Source organism: Pocillopora damicornis, chromosome 2 (genome assembly GCF_964200805.1).
Source record: "Pocillopora damicornis chromosome 2, jaPocDami1.2, whole genome shotgun sequence".
NCBI lineage: Eukaryota > Metazoa > Cnidaria > Anthozoa > Scleractinia > Pocilloporidae > Pocillopora > Pocillopora damicornis.
The window spans coordinates 23,015,451-23,036,649 of NC_142671.1; the positions used below are offsets into that span (position 1 = coordinate 23,015,451).

The window sequence follows — 21,199 nt, forward strand, 5'->3', positions numbered from 1 at the left end:
AATATCTGCGGCAGAAATTGGGTTATCATGTCAACTTCACACACCATTGTATATTGACTTTATACTGTAGACCAATCAGAGTTTTCATTTGAAGTCTTAAGTTTAATAATGTACAATGGTATGTGAAGTTGAATGCAAGTTGTTTAAAACAAGTGCAGTAAAACAGTAATTGAATTCAGTTTTCTCATAATACCATTAATTATCAAACCCTGTGTCTGTGTGTACCTGCCTCAGTCTTAAGCTTTAGCAGATGACTCAGACCTTGGCACTGACAATTCATGACATCATGCTCAACCTCATCCAATAATTGCTTAATATCTACAGGGATTTATAATTATGAATAAGGTAAACCAAAAGCATTTCAGTTGTCCTTTAAACTGGGCTCTGTGCCAATTGGCAGCATTGAGGTATCAGAACATGACAGATTTTTTGCTGAATAACTTGCCAATAAACTTACCCGTCTATAAAGTTGAATGGCTCCTGTTGAATCAGGATCAATTATATTGCCCTCAGGATCACGTACCACAAGATCCAAGCCTAATGTCCTGTGAAACAGGAAAAATACAGTGTACAAGCAATGTTAAGTCTGAACAACCTTGTTATGGATTAAGTAGTTAGACTCATTCAGCTCCCAAGGCTTTCCGAGACCTCCTCCTGGATAGTGGAATACCAGGGGCAGGAGATGTACTAGGTATCCCAACAAATGTGTCTGGGGATGCAGCCTGACTATTTGCTAATTATTTTATGATTATTTCAACTTTTCAAGTAAGGAGTCATGCAATAGTTGATTAAACTTACAAGTATAGAAAGTGTCTTATCCAAGAAAACCAAATGATAAATCTTTTCCCCCACATAAACAATCATCACTTAATCCACAAACCTGTTTCCATAATCTATTGTTTGAGTAACTCTTTGCTTTAATTGTCTCAACTGATCCTGGAAGATGAAAAAGCATTTTAATTGCTATACAGGAATATTGTAAGCACTCACTACCCTGAAGTATGTTACATACCTTTGGAAGTGCCTTAGCTAAGATTTGTTTTCTCCAGTCCATTAATTCCAACATCAGGTTTCTCACTTCATGAAAAAGCCTGTCTTCCTTTCTCTGCAATTTAAATTCCAAGAAGAGATTTCACAACAAGAACAGTACAATAAAAAAATACACAATATTGTATTACAAAAAGTTGCGTATAATTAATATCAATTAGCAACTGGACTCTGCATGGAGAGGTCTGGATTCAAGACCTGTCTAAGACATCGTGTTGTGTTCTTACTAGCTAAAGCATTTTAATCTCACAATACCTCTCTCAGCCCAAGAGTATAAATGGGTACTAGCAAATTCTCAGGGAAACCTCATGAAATGCTAGAGGGTCACCTTACAATGGACTAGCATTCCATGCACAAGGAGTGAATTCCTCCTTGTCACTTTGCAGTAAGAAAACCTGGATAATGTCCAGTCTGATGGGCCATTTGGCTCAATTAAACACTCTACCCTTTTTTACCTTTTTAAAGAAATACCATATTTATCACAAATTACCAAATAGACTTGTTTCCACATGGCTCCCCATTCTCGCAGAACTGAAGTCAATTCTTCAACCAGAGCCTCTTCCTTAAAAACACTTTCTGTGCCACTGAAAAATAAAATTATATTGTGATCAGAAGTTTGTAGTACAGCTGTATTTGACCAACCAGTACCCTTATAGCATCTTAGTTATTCTACAACACAAAACAATACCTTGAGGATTCATCTTTAGCATCCTTGATATAAATATAAGAGATTGGGAAGATTCCCTAGGATAAAAAAGGGAAATTTTACTAACAAATGCATTTGTATAAAAGCATAAATTATAGTGCATGTTTCAACCTTTTTTGCATTTGTGGAATTGATTAAAAACTATGAAAGAACTCAGTTGGCATTTATACCCTGGCATGCGCAAATACAAAGTTTGTTTCATTTTTATTGTTCAATTTCAGGTGCCAGCTCATTGGCTAATTCAAATTGTTTAAATTTAAAGATGTGATATTTTTTGTCATGTGTTCAAAAAAAAGTGGATATGAGATTTTTTAGTTGAACTGGAGTTGTATTGTTCCTTCAGCATTTAAAGGGGTTTACTAATCAATTTTACTGATTTTGAGGCTGTTAGGAAGACTGTCAGAACACTCCCCATGCTTCTTCCTCAATGTTGTAATGTACTGGATATTGCCAAAAAAGGCATTGAAAGCAAAGGATATGATGCAATATTTATGACTGCAGACAATTCAAAAGGACACAATTTAAGTGTTTCTCCCCAGTGGAATTATCACAAATTAAAAAACTATTAACTATTACAACAGACCTTAGCAGCTTTGTTCCTTAATGAAAATCCTCTGTACCATCCTGAGTACATAAAAATATATCATGTTGGATACGATTCATTTCAATATGCACTTGACTCCAAAAAGCAACACTATTATAGACTGTATAGGCAGCTGACCACTACTTTATATCTTTACAGATACAATAATCTTCTATCCAAGATGTATCAGTGCTCAAGATTAGGTACCATCTAGTTATCTACCCTTGGAAGTTATACCTTAGGGTACCCTATTGCCCTTGGGGAAGAATATGTTACAGCCAGATATGTCATATCATATGTGTAGTCAATGCAAGATCTTCTTTGCCATATTACAAAAGTGATGAGAACATTTCCAGAATTATAGATGATATCAAGTGTGAAATTCATGCACTAAAAATTGGTTAGCCAGGACCCTTTCTCTCAGCCTACCTAGCCAGAAATTTAAGGATCTTCTATGAATTTTTTAAACTTATAAAGTTTCACACAACAATTCAATCTTCTCACCTTCAACTATTTGAAAAAGGAAATGTTCAAGATCTCTTTGTTTAAAATGTACTTTCACTGTTAACTGTTTCCCTTGTAAATTCTTTTCATTAGCTCACCCAACCTTCAGAAAAATTTAGCTCCAAACAGACTTTACCTTTATACCCCTCCCCCACCCCCTCCCTACTAAGGAAATGGAAAATGAATATTTGTAACAGATCTGTTAGCGATGCAAGGTGTCATGTTAATCATTTTTGTTTAGGTATCGAAATCCTGAGCCATTTTCTTCATTGAAAAATGAAGTGATAAATGTGTGAGGCGCATCTAAGAAATTCAAGTACAGGAATTTCCGTGATTTTTACCAGTTATTGCACTATCTTATACTTTCGATAACGTGCACAATGAGATATCAGAAACCAAAATCTTCACCTGGACTTTCCTCTAGGATCTGAACAGTCTCACCAAGCTGAAGCTTGAGCTGATACAATCCTTTTCCATGGAAATTGTAAATAGCTAAAAATTAATCAAAATAAAAGATATGGATTGTAAGGGACATCGACATCTATCTTCACAGCTATAAGGACACATCACTCATGGCTGAGGAAATCACGATCGTTCAGCACGAAACTGGCCTTTTTACCTACCTACTCCGAGTTGTGGAGTCTCGAGTGCTTTCCAGACAGTCATTTCTACAAGGAACTACGAATTCCCCGGGTTTTAATTTATAGAATAGATCAAAACATTAGCACCAATCCTTCCCAATCCTTCCAATAAGCCATAACAAGTTGAAGGTCCTCCCTCCCTCACGCTGCGAGAGCCCTTGGAATTTCCGGGTGGTAAGCCGCTGACCAAAGATACAACCCGGCAGAAGGCACAAGCTGGGGAAAAGACACTCAAATAGCATCTGTTGAATTAAACATTTACAGTAGGAAATAGTTATTGACAATGCATCTCAATGGTGTAGATTAGAAAGTATGAAATTTCGAAGTTGTCATTCTTGAACAAAGAAAACTGTCAAGGAAAAACTTACAACTTGAAACATTGAAGTATGGTTGGGTAATGACTTCCTACAAAGGGAGTCCTAAGGATATTTTGAAGAGTTTAGTCATTATATCGCGCGGAGGGGGAAGGGGGAGTTGAAAGATTTTGGAGGGGGGGGGACCACATGGTGAGTCGTCGTCAATCGTCAGCAAAGAATAAAGAAGGAACTATAGAAAATTAACTGCCAATTTAATTTAACGGAATTCTTGCCAACATCAAGGTGGAGGATTTTGGGGCCCGATCACGTTGTTTTCAGGGGAAACGAAGGGGAACCAGTGATCGCCAACAGATTATGAAAATTAACTGCCAATGAGGGGAGATCATTACTACTACAGAGGCTTCTGGGAGGATAAAGTACAAGTTATGGTGACACGACCAAAACTCTCCAAACCCCCCACCCCCCTCCCCCTCTTTCTCCTCCTAAGTGATAAACAGATAAACAGTGGTCGGTCAATTAGCGAGTGCATTTTAATTTAACGGAATTCTTGCCAACATCAAGGTGGAGGATTTTGGGGCCCGATCACGTTGTTTTCAGGGGAAACGAAGGGGAACCAGTGATCGCCAACAGATTATGAAGGGTCAACTGTAGAAAACTTACTGCCATTGACAGCCATTGAGAGAAAGGAATCGTAAGAATATTACAGAGCCTTACGAGGAGATTAGGTAAATTTTATAGTTTTACCGTGACACAAGCAAAATTCTCCGCCCCATCCCTCCTCCACCGGCGAAAATAATGACCGATAAGGTCCCTAAGCGAAATTCTTACATAGTGCATTTTGAAAGGAACTCTTGCTAACATGCGTAAGTCTTAATAGAGGACGATAGAACAGAAAATATAAACAAAGTCAAAACGTCGGCTTTTTGAAGTTTGAAATAATAATAAAAGCGTCCGTTGTCTAGCATGATATTAAATTCTCATCACGTACAGAATACTGGTTTACAAAAGTGTGCCTGTTACCGTTTCCTCTTCAACTCATGTTGTTTCACACTTATTTGGCACGATACAGTTTTTTCTTTTCTTGTTTGTTTTGTGATTTAGCCCCTCGTTGGCGAAATAAAAGGAGTCCATGATGGCGACTGAGCAGATGTAGTTTGCTTACTTCCGTGTCCATCTGCTGTGTTCCATCAAGACAGCAAACAGCGCCGATTTACTCCGATCGACGTGAGCGCTGCCTTCAGCAGGACTGGCACGTATGTTTTGTTTCACTTACCCGAGACTCAGTGTTAAGGTCACTGCGTTGAAAATATTTTATTAGATCATAATGGTCGGATCGTTCGAACACTCGGATTTGATAACTGCAGACAGGCGCGTCCCGTAACGGAAAAAGCTCATTCATTTGTTCCCGAGTCCTGATGATTTGAGTCACTTGTAAGGAAAACTCGATCCCTCCCTTAGAAAAGTTCATTATTTTTAGATTTTTTTGGCGACTAGCTCTGGTGTCTCAGAGCAAAAGACAAAATACTACACGACAGTCCAAACTCCACTCGTATTGAGCCGCAAGCCAATTGAGAGTTGGTTTGACTTAAATAGCCACTATGACATCCATTTTTGAGTACCCTAAGTTTTTCTTTTCTGTTTTCGAACGCCATTGAGCCACCACGTGGGGCTGAATGAAAGAACTCATTAACTACCATTGGCATTCACTGAAAAGTAAACAGGGTACAATATAGTGAGTCAATACTGAGTCAGGTGACCAATTTAGGTTTTGTTTTTAAACATGAAAAGGTATAGACGTTTTTTGCGATCTGTTTGTTTTTGCAGCTGCGATTCTAAATATCTTTTTTATGACCATTTTAGGGCCGGAGCGCCACAAGGGCTAGGATTAAGTGCTAAGTAATTTAATGTTGTAGAAAAATGGTTTGTTTTTTTTATTTGTTCCAAAACTAAATCACGAAATACCACCAGCCGCCTCATTGGATTCGAGTCTTCCATGCTTCTTACCAGAAGTTTATAAACAAAACGTCCTTGCACAATTTTACCTACTAAGAATCATATCCTTACTTTCCAAAAGAGCATTTCAGAGGTGACAACACAAGTTTTTTTCAATAATTTTTTCATTCAATTTAAGGTTTTTAGACCACAGGTGTTAAAAAGGCGTTTCTTTTTAAATTCGTTTTATGGCTACCTGCACTCACAGTAAGCACAGCAAGAGATCGCACAGAATAAACAATTCATTTCTCTTCTGCGAGATGCGTCCGTCGCAGCTCCAAACGCAATCAGTCTTCTTGCCAGAAACATCAACACAGTTTGACGAGGATTTTAATTATTTCCCGTACAGTTTGACACTGTGTCTGTAATTGTCACTTCTTTGCAAATAACCGCAAACGTTTTTCTTAAGGAGACTGTATTTCAACAATTTTAGAGCCAAAGGTATCACACAGAGATTTTTCCTTAAGCCAACTACCAAATTAACCAATTCATAAATTAAAAAATAATCGTCTTTCTATAGTGCATTAACCTACAGGGAGCTAAAAAAATTTCGGTTGTTTCGCTCAAAATGAAAAAATACAGCTGACAACCTGCTTACCCGCCCACGTTGCAAACCAAACGCTTAATTGAGGAAGGTTGTATTTCACTGTTTCAACAAATGGCTGAGACTTCCGCCATGGGCTTGAGTTATTCACAAAAGTAAATCCAAAACTCTTAGCAAGACTGTCTTGCCGCTCTGCAAAGATTACACAAGATCCATCTGGCTGTAGATAAAGTTTGCTAATAGTGGCAGAATTTTATGCAAAAGAAAACTGCAATTTTATCAGTGTTTCAAGAACAGTCTCGAATTTCAGCTAAACGCTTTCCGCTAACAGTTCAACAGATCAACTTTTCAACGCAGTGCTAAGGACAAGGTAGGTGAATTTAGTTGAATTGAATTTATATAAACCTTCTATATGGCGATAAGGGAGCCCAAAAGACTGTAATTCGTGGCATATACAACAGTTTGCCATCTAAAGTCAACCTAAAAGGAACACAGCTAACAAGGCCAAAGGCAACTTAAAATTTGGGAACAGCACTAATGTCACACTGATATTAAAATCGGAGACCATTAGCGCGATACAAGAAAATTCGAAAGACATGGCTGGAATGAAGTGAACTAACAATCAGTTTGACAATGTCGACAAAACGCAATCGAAATGATAAAAATTTGTGCTTGTTGTGTACATAAGGAAGGTGTCATGATTTCTGAATGAAAGAATCTCTTAAGCTTCACGCTTACCACTTGCACTCTCAAGATGTCATCAGTAATTCTCCTTACTGTCTGCCAGTTCAGAGAATTTGGTATTAGATCAACTTATAAGTCTTACAATCCCTCAATATGTATTATCTTTAACTCTCATCAACTGTCTGCTTGATTTAACAAACAGAGAAGCCTTGACTGTGCTCTGTTTAACAAATAGATTCCAAGTTGCCGTGCGTCTGTTCAGTAAGAGATCAACCACATTTTGGCGTCCTCTGTGATCTCTTACTGAACAGACGCACGGCAACTTGGAATCTATTTGCTCTATATAATAAAGAATTTTAAAAAGTTTTAATGATGACGTCATCTATACGTCTGTCCCCCAATAGATCATAAGTGAGAACCAATCAGAATACGTGCATAACTGAGCTTATTATAGCACGCAGGAGGCGGCTGGAGCACGAAAGAATTGTAGGGAGAAACACGAGGCGTAGTCGAGTGTTTCTCCCCACTTCTTGAGTGCTCTAGCTGCTTCCCTAAGTACTTTACAACAGAACAGAGCACAGTCAAGGCTTCTCTATTTGTTTTTTAATAGAGAATCCGTTAAATTTCTCAAGCATTACCTTCAATTTTCAAAACAAACTTCATTTCCAAACTAAACAACAGTGTTGTCAGCATGCATTACACTTTCATAAAGCACGCTACAATAAGCCAATAAGAATCCCTGTTATAATGGTATAAATAAACTGATTGGCTGGACAAGACTGAAGCTGTCAAAAATGTCAAACCATCAAAGTTAAAAAAAACCATCAAAGTTCATATTCTGCAATAATTTACAAGCTTAAATAGCTCGGCAGGTCGAATTTAACACTGTTGCTTGAAGGTTTTTAGTCTCTAATAGAAAATCTGACAGTGAAATGTTCAGTAAAATTCGGCCGAATTGTGGCTCATAAAAACACGCAAGTTTTTTCACTTGACAAGTAGAAAACAAATTGTTTAAGGCGAGTGTTTATGACTGAACGACAGCCGAATTCACCGGAAAAATTTGGCTGCAGTGACTGATGTGGCTATCAACCCAACGCATCGGAAAGGATATCAGAGCAAGCACTTATTTTTTCACTCGAAGGGCGGCCGATTTAGTTTCTGAGGCTTGCTTCACTGTGATGACCGGAGATCGCCATGATGAGCTAGCCGCGATGGACCATAGCATGATCGCTGATCGCAGCCGCTCTGACACCGTCATGGCTAGTGTGAATTTTAACAGTTAACAGTTTGGTTATATTTTTCATAACTCCTGCTTTGTTTTTGAACACGAAACTTTATATATTATAACATCGTTAGCTGTGCTTGATTTTTATTACCGTACGTAACCTTGCAGTCAAACTGAGCGTGAAAACCTTTAAAACTCGGACTGTCTATTTCTTTTTCTCTTTGAGGATTTTCAGCGCCTGACATTTTTACAGAACTTTGTTTGGTTCTTCTGTCGCTACTTGCCGGCTCGCCTGTTCCGAAATTTCACTTTCAATTAACGAAAAAAAAGCTTGAGAGAAGTCCCGGAAATGGTCGGACATCGTACAATTCGGCAGATGACGTGACAGCTCTAGCTCAGCTCTATGCTCTCTACTCTCTTAGAGCACGCTCTTTCAACCAATAAATTGTAACGATATGTAAAGAGAAATTCTGTTTTGGTTACTCGTGGGAGTTAAACGGTGAAGCTGGCCATCATGCAGAACAACAATTATTTGCTTTAAAATGCACGCCACACTGAGCCCTCTAGAACGTCTGATGAGCTTGGTGAATGATATAAGGTCGGGATATCATTTTATACGGCTCAAAGAAAGGCTTAGTGAGCAATGTCACAGGAAAGGTTTTGGTTTTTCACGTTAGCATATAGATCCGGAAGTTTCAACTGAATTCTGGTAGTCTTCGTCAGGCGCCACTTATAAAAGCATGATGCTTCACCACTTCATTATGATTGCTATGTTTCCGGTGCATCCCAAATCTTTGCTGTCTCAGTGAGTCTCCCTGAGCAAGCCCCTGTAACAATGGAACTGGGAAAAAGCTACTACAAAATTCACTTGTTCCCATTCCGAACCGCGCGCTCCGTGCACACAATTTCTTACCCCACCAAATAAGAAATGCTTGCAAGTCCTTTCGTGATTAGAGCTGGATTTATCGGGCTAACTGAGATAATTTTTTCCTGTTTATTTTCTATTGGCAGCCAAAGACAAGATTATAAAATAATTGCTGTATCAAAGCTGTTTACACTAGCCTGAAAACCCTCTCTTTTTTGTCATACTCGCTATGCGAGTTCTCAATCACCCTTTTTGTTTTATGAACAAAAGCAGAAATGTTGTGACTCGAATACAGCATTGTGATTAAATTTGCTCTTGAAACTTGGATAAACATTTAAATGACTTAAAGTGTTTTTATTCAAAGCTTGTATTAGTAGCCAAATATTGAATTATTGAAACGTGGGCGTTGACAAAGATAAAGTTGCAAATTGGCTTTTAGCCGCTTTCCTTAATTTGCAGATTTCCTATTTCTTGGTCAATTTTTTTGTAGACGGAGTTGTTGACGTCATTAAAAGTGGCTTCAGGAATTCAAGTTAAGATTTTGCCAAGAATCTAGCCATGTGGACAACCCAATGAATTGGTGTCTCACATTGTTACATCGTTAAAACACAACATCTTAGGCAAAGATACATTGCGTTTAAAAAGTGCTCTTTTACGGAGAAAAACGATATCTTCATCTGGCAATATCGTAATTTCTATGTGACAGAAAAATTTCGTACTTTCAGCTGATCTGCTGACCCAAACAGAACACGCCTAATTTTTTAGATAAAGCTAATTAGCTTTCAGCCATCCAAGCACCTTATAATGAAACGTCTTTCCGCTTCGACTATAGTTTAGACGAGGTTTTCCTCTTTACTTCTCAACACCGATGGTTCTCTGAAAACAGTAGGTTTGCGCCAGCACTGCAGTCGATGAAATAGAGTCATTTTCAGGTAAGAGGATCTAATAGCAATTCATAGAGTTGCCAAAAAACCGGTTTATTCATAAATAGTCGCTCAGAAACCGTAATATTCTAATGTGTAGAGGTAGTGAATCCATGAGCATTTTGCTACTGAACACGTAAAGGTTTCTATGATACGTTCATACACCAGTTCGAGACTTATTTTTATTTTTTTTTCCAAATTTGTTTTAGCCAGAGACAATGAAAAAATGTGTCAAGACTTGATCTATTCATAAACCCAACTTCGATTTCCAATTATGTGTAATCAGGTCGTTGGAAAAAACTATAAAATTTGTTTCATAAATGTGCGTCAGGTCGACTCAAAATACATTCAGTCTTTTGAAGAAATGGAAACTTGCCAGGGGCGGTTTAAGGTGACTAATTAACATTATGAGATGAATTGGAAAAATAATTAAATGGATTGCATTAATGATTTAGCAAGGTCACGTTTTCAGCAAAAGAAACCGATTCAAATTTGAAAGAGAATCGTAGAACATTTTGGGACAATGAAGAAATTGCGCTTCCAAGAACAGGAAAACTGACAAAAGTTGTTCTGATTAAAATGTGAAATGGAATAAATGGAACAGACCTCAAAAATTTACAAAGATATTTCTGCGGGTAAATAAACCAACTGATACACCACTGTTCACAGTGATCCTTATCGACCGTTAGTAATTCTCCAAACTGTCTGTCATACAATTCTTATCATTTTCCTTCGAAGAATTTGGTATTAAATCAACTAATTACCCCCTAATTAACATTTTTCTTTATTCTCATGACCTGTCTGCTCGGCATTGTATTGATAATGTAAGGAGAAATTCTGTATTTGTCACCCATGGGAGAAAAGGGTTGATTTTATATTTTGAAAATAACCTGAACACCCGTCTGCTTCGCAGCCATTCTTTGGGATGTCACGCGACGCTTTCCCCAAAGAGAAACAAAAAGATAAAGAGTTTCTCTAGGGAAAGCGTTGCGTGACATCCTATAGAACGGCTGCGAAGCTAAGGAGAATATTTGAACACGGGAAGTTAAAAATGTTAAATAATGCTGAGACGTCTGCTAAGTCTCTTAAAATTACGGTAAAAGTTCGTTTCCATCTATTCACCGCATGTATCTCATAACAGATAAGCTAATAGTATTCATTTAGGCCGATGCAAGGCCATTGATGTCGTGTCACTAGCTATCACTTCGTGGGTCAGCTGGATTAAAATTAAACCGCCTCCGTGACGTGTTTCCGCTACTGATGAGGTGAGCAGATTTTTAAAAGAAAATACTTTGCCTGAATGTGACAACAAGATTTTAAACATTCGAAACGAAAATTATTGAATTAAATTGAAAGCGTCATCTATAATGATTGATGATATCTTTATGTAATGGGCACTTGATCATATTAACATGTTAAAATTGCGCACTATAATATTGTTACTAAACTATTATCTAAACTAAGTGCTTTTCCATACCTTTAATTTCTTGGTGTTAACCCTCGGTCGAGGGAAACAAAGTCTACTTCGAAATACTGTGGGGTTAAAGTTAGAAGATGATCGATAAATAACTATGAAAATGCACATCTAGGGAAACTGCTGATAGATTAAGTTGGCAGGAAGTTCGAGCTGGCGAAGTCCTACAAAATAGGACTTTTTAAACCGCTTAGCACTCTTCCATTATCAATCGCGCTGGTCGGGGCTTTTTATTTACCGGGGTAGACTACCTATATATATCCCAGTGATTGCAGTTTAGAAAAATTCTCCTTGTCGTTACCCTTGCAAATTTACAGAGAACGGGATGTAGAAATATGCACATCAACATTAGGGTATAGACGGTTACATAAGCCTATTAACCCTATGGAGTATTAGAAGAGAAAGGTCCAAAGGAATTTGATTGAAAACAATAGGTCACTTTAAGAGGGAAGGAAAACCTTAGAAGCCGCAGACTAAATTCCTTGGAGTAATACCAAAATAAAAAGCCAAATAAATCGGAAGTTGAAATCAACCACAAATCATGCGATCAGTTTGTTTAATTCATCATCGATGAATTGAAATGTTATTAGACTCTAAGCTACGGTTAAGTCTGTTTTTCCGTTTCCACAAACACTTCCCGAAGTAGCCCCAAAATTCCAAAAAGCTGAAAGTTTCTAGCCGTCTCCAAAATCAAAATACAATCTGACAGGGGCTAATCCCAGCCAAAGATTCATAAAATGGAACCCAAATGAAAATAGAGCGAGACTGCATCATCGCTCCATGACGAGACAGATGTTCTAAACCAGGAATCTAAGTTTAATATCATGTTCTCCTATCAATATTTAGCCTTTAGCCGGTTCTTATCATCAGCGCTGCAGTGCGAGCGTTTCTTCGACCAAATAAGTTTGACACCTCGAGAAAATCGAGCAGGCGAGAGGTCTGTAAGTGGTTTCTCGCCAGCTCCCTTTACTCAAAGCATCATACACTTAGTCGCGAGCGAAAAAAAAAAACACGCGAACCCGGCTGCGTCAATAATGAGAGCTTGGTCGCTGTCTAGTCCATATCATTAGGGTATGAAAATCCTTGAGGTCTTTGAGCCCCTTCAAAGCCCCCGACAGTGCCGGTAATAACATGAGTTGTAACAGTTTTAAAATATGTTTCTGTAAGAATCTTTCACTTTTTCGTGTACTTTTATGATCCTAGCTTGAAAATAAAGAAATAAATGGATGAATGGACGAATGATTGAATGAAATTTGGCGATCTCCCTACTGCCTGCAGATTTACAAATTACCTTCATAAATTCAAATCAAATTTTTGTTTGTGTAATGCTGTGTGGTGATATATTATGCATAAATCTTGGAATGAATACTCATTCGTTTATCAGAAACAATTATCCGAGACCGGAAGAAAACATAGGATAATGGAATAACAATCACTGACAAATCGAATTTCTTTTAAAATGCTAAAAGTTTTGAAGAAAACTGAAAATTCATCGCCTTCGAGGTGTTGAACGTCGTATAATTTCCGCACCAGAAAATTAAAGAAGAGTCGAAGTTCATTCATTATTTCCTACTGATGAATTGAGTAAACATTGTTCGCCTTCAGGAATTGCGTAGTCATCAATGCGAATCACTTTCACCGTATTTTGTTTTCAAATAAAATTTTATCTCTCTCTCTCATTTCCCTTAAGATGTCTAAGATCCAATCGGATTAGATTAAAGAAAACAAACAATTCACCATGTCGAAACACGTAGACTGAGTGGCAGCGCAAAATCGTTTTAATCTGACTGAATTAAATAATATATTTCTTCACACAAACATCTACAGCATTCATTGTAGATGTACCATAAGATTACACTTGAGTTCTCAACTTTCGGAGGCGGTGTCGGAAGGTCGAAATCGATAGTCCCAGAACTGGTTATCGTTACTGAGTTATCAGTTCACGAATTTTTCCAACGAAAGTCGTTACCTACCATAGCGCACTTTACAGGCAGGTGGAAATCTCACTTCATGTTATAATTCACTCAGAGAATACGTCTTGTTTGGATTCGGTGGGTATATATGTATGTATTATCTAACATTTCCCTTGTATATACCTGTTGTACTGATACGTTTAATGGGAAGATGGCCAACTCAGTGCCTTGTTGTTCTCTGAGAACTGTTAAAAAGCAATCTTTAAAAACACGCGCCATTTTATTAAAAGCATTCTTCAGAAGGCAGGTTTTTTAGTTGTAACAGTGATGATAGAGGGAAAGCCTTTCCCAGTAACACATTTTCTCATTTTGAGTAGACAAGAGTAGAAACACTTTCTGTAGATTCTACTCTCAGCTTTGAGTTCATGAAAAGAAATCTCTAAAATTCTTCATCAAGAAGGGCTCATAAAAGTGTCGAAAGGGAGTGTGGGTAAGTACAACTCCCTCCCCTTAATCCGAAGTTCTACTTTTTTTTACAATATTTTTCATCGATTTCCAAATTGATGTAAAGTGCTCATTAAATAGTAGATACACATACCAGGTTCTCATGAGCTGCAACTAGTACATTCTATTTTACCAAAGCTGCTGAGGATGAATGCTTCAGCAAGAGGACCATTAAAAAGAACAGAAAAGAATAAACGAACTAGGAAAAAGACTGTGAGCAAGCACAAAACCCACTTGTTAATCTTAAAACATAAAATAAGGACAGAACATATCGGTTGCTGAGGATCACGTCAAACAAAGCAAACACGCGCATGTCTCCTACATCCAAGGGAGTTATCGTTAATGAAAAGGCGTTTCACTGCGTTTAATACTTGATTTTGAAGTATGGCTACTAATTTCGCTTTTGAATATCGTCACTGCAGCTTACTGATAGTGGACCAAGATTTGGATACACTGACGCTTATGTCATGTTCTCGGCTTTCGTGATCACAGCAACATTATGCAGGATTATGTTTTTATTTTGAACTCAATGTTTGTTCCTATGTTTATTCCTTTAAAGTGTAATAACAGAAATTACAAGCGTAAACACATTTCTAATGGGTATTCATTTCGGCAAGATATAGCCTTAGGGCGAAAACTGTGTCGTAAATAACAATTTTCCTGCCCTTTTGTGTACAAGAAGAATTTCAACAGCGTGTGAGACAATTAGCACAGTTTAATCATTTCGAGTAGTTTGTTAGTTTTTGGTGAAATAGAACTTTCTTTAAAACAGTGATCAAAATAAAAGATTCTTCGAAGGGAAATGAAATTATTACTGTAATCACTATGAGAACAGTTCATGGTCCAAAAGGTGACCCTTAGAATACGGTCAGTTCCCTTTCCCAGTGTGTTCGTCGCGCGAATCATACGGAATTAGTTCAGGGCCAGTTTTACATTTGCCGGGCGGATTTCTACTGAGTTACACGACGGACTTTACGGTTAAAATGGGACTGCTGGTAATCTACGTAACGATTCTGAAAATTTGAAGTTTCTTCCCTCATAGTCGGAGAAGGGACGGTCTTAGACTGCGCACATTTAAAAATTTGATGAGGTATTTTGTTTGACTGAGGGCGGGGTTATGTAAGAGTCCAATCAATAAATTGTCTCGTAATCTATCTACGATTAAAATTACCTTTTCTCAGCTGAAAAATCTCTGGGCAAAACGAAAGTTTGCGGATTACCCGATAAAGCCGAGGTCTATAATTCTCGTGTAGTTTCTTAGTTCGCAGTTTTGATTAATTTTCGTCATTTGCCAAAGGGTCTATCAGTCAGCACACGAGGAAGCATGAAAAGAAACTTCCGTTTCCATCGAAACTACACAAGAAACCAGGATCGAAAGTTTTTTTTTGGTTTTGTTTCGTTTTGTGACCGTCGAAATATTTCCTACCTGGATGCATCGAGCGAAATGTAAATTAAAACAGAGAGATAAGTTGTTGAAATTAGTTTGTGTTGTTCTTCCATTGATCGTGCTTGACATATCTTTGTTTTCCTTTCCTTCAACCATCAATAACTATTTATACAAGGTAGCTTCTACAATTTGCCTCCGCAATTATTCCCGAGCACGTAGGAATTGTCGGAATATTAAAATCGCGGCTCAGCTGTCAATTCATGCAAGTTTGAAACTAAAGAATGACTCACTTTCGCGTGGGTGCTTTGTCTTAAACTTTGCATTTGAAGGACAAATGACGTGTGAGCAGTTGTTTTCATGTTTCATCAGAGCCGACTGTTTGGGGTCACTCTGTGACGTATTGAAGGGGTTGAATTAAAATGTCAGTACTTTACGACAAAGATTAAACGTGGCTGCAGAGACAACAATGAAAATGTATTGCACTGTTCATACGCGTTTTTTCCATTACTGTTACAATAGTAATGCTTTCGACGGGAATCAAATAAAGCTGCGAGCTCTGCCTGTTCAATATACCCCCTTGCCGCTTTGAATTTGCGGACGCGAAAGTTTACCTTAGTTTTAAATTCCGAAATATCAATTGAAGAGGGGCGAATACAAAGAAATTTGCTCCAGTTCAATCTCATTGTTCTCAGAATCTGCTATGCGTGACAGTTATACCCTTAGACTAAATACTTAAGCATTTATTCAAAAATACCTTGTTCAAAAATTCATGCTGATGATCAAATATTCTTACTAAGTAGAAAATTGCTCTAAGGTTTACGTTAGTGTCTAAAGAGTGAGCGTCATGTAGTTTCGTTACAACTGATTTGAAAAAAGCATCTATGAGTTGACCCTTTCTGTCTGTTGATTTAATTGACTTTCCGTCGCCGCGGTTTGAAAGCCCGCTCCCTTGTAATTTCCTGTTTGAATAGCTTGAAAATTAACAAGTCCGCATTTGCCAAATAGAGCCATGTCGAACAGATATTAGTCAAAGCAGTTATTTAAAAAAAATCACATACGTGGGCATAATACAGCTGTTTCTTGACGAGGTTCAGGCAAAGTGTTAATTGTCCTCGATTTGAATCCATTTTCTTAGAGAGCCAGGGAACTTATTTTTTTATTATTTCAGCCCCCCGTGATCATTTCGTCGGGATAATTTTTTCTCCGCCTCTCTCCAGAACTTTGAATTCATTTTCTTCCCTGATCGTTGAATGAGGGTAAACACTCTCACTTCTTTAGACTCATCAAAACTTGACAGCGCGTTGAGTGATTTTTGCGAAGATAAGGTGATGCATGAACTACCAGGCTCGCGAGATATTTGTCGATATTTGATTTGCGTTTCGCGGAACTAAAGCAGATCACAAACTTATGGCGCAAAACTTAGGGGATAATCAGACTTTCTACTCTTCGCGAGCGCCTGATGTGAGTTCCAGTCAGTAAATGTGACAACTTGTCGGGTCAAAGAATGGATTCATTAACGAGGCTTGTACATTTTGTTCGGATTAACTTTGCCTATGTTCTTTACCACCTAGATACACATTCATACTACGAACAAATCGAGGGCCATGGCTGATTGTACACTGGACGGATCACTTTGGACATCCCTAATATTCTTTTTTTTAATTGCTATCCTCGCCATATTCGGGAACGGACTTGTGTGCGCGGCATTCGCAACCAACAAACGCCTCAGGATTCTCACTAACTATTATGTCGTTTCACTGGCTGTGTCGGATATTTTGGTCGGGAGCTTTAATATCCCGCTTTGGATGTACATAATGAAGAAGTAAGTAATAAGACAACGTCGTATCTGTATATGTGCCTGTGGAGGCAATACAATTATCTTAAGTGAAAATTAAGTAGACCTTCGCTCTTTTGATCGATTTCAACTATTTTGATGCGCCTTTGGGACGTGACTTGGCGAAGTAACGAGGTGTGTAGTTCCAAAAATAGAAAATGTTCTTTCTCTCAAAGAGAAAATCTCTGAAACAGGAGAAATAAAGCAATTCAAGGAGAAAGCTGTTTGAAATGAAACGAAGATTATCTTTGTAAACGACGGCCACCGCGCTCTATTAGCGCAAAAGAACACAATGGATACAGGCTGTATTCAAAAATAATAATATGTCGTCACGTTATCATTCACCGTGCTCGATACTACAATCTTTGGATTTGTTTAGGGTTTGTTATGTTAATTTTTTTTCCCTGTCTTTTTCGAGCTTGTTGGAAATCTTCGTAATTTATTCAATACAAGCGACAGAGTTTCACACCTGAGGCATTTTCTTTTCAGGCGAACACGAATAAATTAAACTACAGTAAATAAACTTTCTTCGCGAGTCGTATAATCAGTTATCTATCTATTATAAAAGGGCAAGCATTTGAGGCAGACAACATCTAAACTAGTTATAATTTTGAGTCCACATTATTCAGATGCCCCTGCTCAATGTAAGTGTATACCGAAGGAAAGGACATTTTTGTAACAACAATTTCCGCTGCTTCATAGGCTTTGTTTTGTTTACATGATTTGATTTCCAAGTGGGTTTTTCGGTCAAGTGCGTTTTTTTTTTTTTTTTGTACTTCCTGCCATCACTCATCGTTTTTTGGAATTTCCGCACTTGAGAAATTTCTCGAAACAGCCACGGTCAAAAGGCAAATTAAAGAAACAGAATTTTGTCGTTGGAGATTTTATGCATGTGATGTGACTTACAAAAATGACTCATGCAAGCCAAGAATTCTTGGGTAAACGTCAACAGTGTTTTTGACTTTTGGCGTTCGACGATAAGGAATATGTTCCGTCAGAGTTTTTTAAAACGATCGATGTTATTTTAAATAAGTTCTTTCACAGTAAAAATATGAGACGAAAACGTTCTAAATTCGAAAGGGGAAAGATTTGTCTTTGAGCTAAAGAAACTAGCAAATTCGATGCAGTACTCTTTGCAGAAAGAGTTTTTGATCGTGGAATACTCACCATTCTGTTGTTCTACATTTCAGAACCCATTGTAAAAGTGAGGTTGACAACGGTTTTTACGAAGCTTTTATCATATTCGACATCTTGTGTGGTACAGCCTCGATCTGGAACATGACTGCCATAAGCATTGACAGGTTAGAAAAGCTGTAATGAGTTGGATCAGGGCATAGAAATGAAGTTGATTCCTGGTTTGTCATTATCAGTCCTAGTCAATATTCTCCATTAACACCTTTCCCTATTCCTCTTAGGTTGATTTTTCCCGACTTGCTATTTTTCTCTCTTACCAAAACTGATCTTTGGTGGCGGCTTTGCTTATGTTGAAAGCAAAATTTACCTGGCGTATAAAGCGACTCTAAATTTCCTTTCGTAGTTCCTTAAACTTCATAAAAGAGCTTCGCGATTGATTAATCATATCGGCTAGTCATAATAGAGAAAATATCACTAGGAGCTAATCAGAACTCGAAGTAAGCGCGGGTAAACGCAAGTGACCAAGTCACTATTGATTTTGATTTGCATCTGATCGGTTGAGAAGGTGGTGAGAAATTTTCGACTGATCAAAACCAAATGCCAGATCAATTTCGAAACTTAGTTGGAAATTTTTCCATGTTATTGTATACGTCTTGTTGCTACTTGAGTCCCCCGCACAATGACCCTGCGGAAAAGAAGTAGAAACCGAAAAGACAGAAAAAGCAAAGCTTTCTTTTTGATTTTATCTATCTCGTCTCCTTCCGAATTTTCTCCGCGCATGCTGCCAGCTCACCAATTGTTTCTCGTAGTTTCTTGTGTCCTATACTGTTTTCGTTTCTGGCCCTCCCAGAGTAAGAGAGCCTTTGGCTTAATCTGACGTTAAATGTTACGGTCTGGCAACCGCTGAAGATAGTTAGAGAAGTACACTCTAGAAAACATATGATTTCTTATTCATGCCGTTACTAAGTATGTAAAACAATTTCCTATTTCCCGCCCTTTTTTTTAAAACACATTTTCTTTCTTTTAGCATGTTTAAAACAATTTGATAAAAATTTCACAGGCTACAAGACATTTTGAAGTTTGTCTCTGGGATGCGTACTTTACTTGCTATTTTAGCTGCACAAAACCCATAAAACGCGCGCACTCAAGTTGCGTATGATACGTTTCCCAGGGCAAATTGCGACAAGGTGCGCGTACTATGCAAGTTTTTCTACACCCGCTTGATCACTTTTTCCTTTACTTTGTGCAGATTTGCGGCTGTGGTTTATCCGACAGTTTACAAACATCGCATGAAGAGCACAAAACTCGCTGGCTGGACAATCCTCGGTGTATGGATCTTTTCACTTTTCGTTGCCTTGCTTCGACTTGCATACCAAAAATTCAATTATGCCATGTTTGTTGTGACTCTGAGCTTCTTTATTCCGCTGTTGTTAATCTTGTTTTCATACGGAAACATTTACCGCGTGGTTCGGTATCGTGCAAAATGGACTGGGTCCGTGTTGATCGAGATCAAACTGGCGCGAACTCTTTCGATCGTGATTGGTGCATTCATTCTCTGCTGGGGGCCATTTTTCATCATCAACATAGTAACCTATTATTGTGGCCACAAGACATGTGATTATAATGTTGCTATTAAGGTAATTAAATGGCTTCAGTACGCGAGCGCCTGCATTAACCCTATCATCTATACTATCAGGAACCGTGAGTTTCGTTTCACCTTTCACAAGCTGATTTTCCGTTGTAACTACAGAAATGGAAAATACGTGTTTAACCCCCAAGAAAAGCTATCCAGTGGGTGGGGTTGCTGTCGGCTCGGCGGTCCCATCGATGTAGATTTTGGCGAGAGTCGATCGCGTTATCCGACCTATACCGAAGAAGCCATGCTTTCTAGTTCGCGCCTTCGGAGTTCAACGACGCCTACTAAAGTTCAAGGGACAACTTTAGCCTTTGACAACTTATCTTCGTCACAACACATGCAGCCTAGTTGTGACACAGCTCAGCGTTTTCGTTCCTAACGTTTCTCACGGGAAAAGAGGACACATGCAGTCGTAACACCTCCTAGGCTGTTATTGCTACAAAGTAGTTGTACATAGTACAGTTAAAAAAAGAACTGTACGTGATAATTATGTCCGCTTGCAAAAAGTCTTAACAGTGCTTTGTGCTTAGTAGCGTAGATAGAAAGACCCCGACTATGAAGACAAAGGATAGTGAAAAACCAAGGGAAACTTTCTGAGATTTTGTTTTGCGAAAGATAGACGATAGATCTAGCAGCGCCAACAAAAACATTACCAAGTTACTGATGAAGCGGGGCTGAATTGAACAGAGAAACCTTTTGGACACCTTTCATTCAATTGTTCAGAATGTGATTAAGTTTTATCATCGTAAACCATAAGCTACCATAAGAGTAACTGAGAGGGTATGACTCTCCAGAAATAAAGAAGACAAATTAAATAACGTTTATAAAAAAGAAATCATGACGTTTCTTATGTCTTGGTATATTTCCGGAGTTTACTTTGGTTCTGTGTGTGCGGAATTTTGAACGCTCGTTCCAATTAGTAGTGACAAATTGGAATTGTAATGCGATCCGTTAGACAAAGTTTATCGCAGAAAATTTTTCTTTCATAGATGTTTCTCCAACGTGGGAGCTGCACTGTTGTTCTTGAAATTCTGTAACACTTGTCGTGCGCAAAAAGTCCTTTTGGAGATATTAAAATCTTTAAATTAACATTTCCTCGAGCTTAAATTATGAAATCAAACTCTGTTTGATATCACATAACACAACACTTTATTCAGCAAATTCGAATCGCGATCAACAAAAAAAACTGAACAGCCCTCTAAGAACATGAAACCAAACAACAAATTTCCCTGCTTAAAATAAATAAATACTTTTTGGTTCACAAATGTTTGTCACATAAGTCTAAT

The 21,199-nt window shown here is 38.0% G+C and overlaps 2 protein-coding genes across 7 annotated transcripts in view; one reads left to right on the plus strand and one right to left on the minus strand.

The window, feature by feature from the left end:
• LOC113677588 (dedicator of cytokinesis protein 1) overlaps nt 1-18,426 on the minus strand; it is a 55,543-nt gene extending 37,117 nt beyond the window's left edge. The window contains exons 1-10 of the mRNA XM_027194408.2: nt 18,311-18,426; nt 11,509-11,564; nt 3,464-3,723; nt 3,249-3,332; nt 2,337-2,377; nt 1,736-1,791; nt 1,538-1,631; nt 1,013-1,105; nt 881-936; nt 458-545 (exon numbers count right to left, since the gene is read on the minus strand). Coding sequence (XP_027050209.2) covers nt 458-545; nt 881-936; nt 1,013-1,105; nt 1,538-1,631; nt 1,736-1,791; nt 2,337-2,377; nt 3,249-3,332; nt 3,464-3,506 — 555 coding nt within the window. The 5' untranslated portion in view covers nt 3,507-3,723; nt 11,509-11,564; nt 18,311-18,426. The remainder of the gene's footprint in view (nt 1-457; nt 546-880; nt 937-1,012; nt 1,106-1,537; nt 1,632-1,735; nt 1,792-2,336; nt 2,378-3,248; nt 3,333-3,463; nt 3,724-11,508; nt 11,565-18,310) is intronic.
• LOC113677596 (histamine H2 receptor) lies at nt 4,288-20,748 on the plus strand. 6 transcript variants are annotated; one of them, XM_089196457.1, is made up of 5 exons: nt 4,288-4,523; nt 4,900-5,051; nt 16,881-17,131; nt 18,334-18,444; nt 19,527-20,748. In XM_089196457.1, exons 3-5 carry the CDS (start codon nt 16,914-16,916, stop codon nt 20,290-20,292), a joined length of 1,095 nt encoding a protein of 364 aa, XP_089052583.1. In that variant the 5' UTR covers nt 4,288-4,523; nt 4,900-5,051; nt 16,881-16,913; the 3' UTR covers nt 20,293-20,748. The 6 variants fall into 6 exon arrangements, with proteins under 6 accessions (XP_089052583.1, XP_027050226.2, XP_027050225.2 ...); XM_027194424.2 differs by lacking the exons at nt 4,288-4,523; nt 4,900-5,051 and adding exons at nt 6,486-6,704; nt 9,941-10,040; XM_027194425.2 differs by lacking the exons at nt 4,288-4,523; nt 4,900-5,051 and adding an exon at nt 6,415-6,704.
• Nucleotides 20,749-21,199: the final 451 nt, after the last annotated feature.

Excerpts from the sequence above, each read along its gene's own strand:
- LOC113677596 (XM_027194422.2), top strand. The coding sequence starts at position 16,717 with ATGGCGCAAAACTTAGGGGATAATCAGACTTTCTACTCTTCGCGAGCG. Across the intron at positions 16,771-16,880 it reads ACTCTTCGCGAGCGCCTGAT|ATACACATTCATACTACGAA; the intron begins GTGAGTTCCAGT and ends TTTACCACCTAG. Across the intron at positions 18,445-19,526 it reads ACTGCCATAAGCATTGACAG|ATTTGCGGCTGTGGTTTATC; the intron begins GTTAGAAAAGCT and ends TACTTTGTGCAG.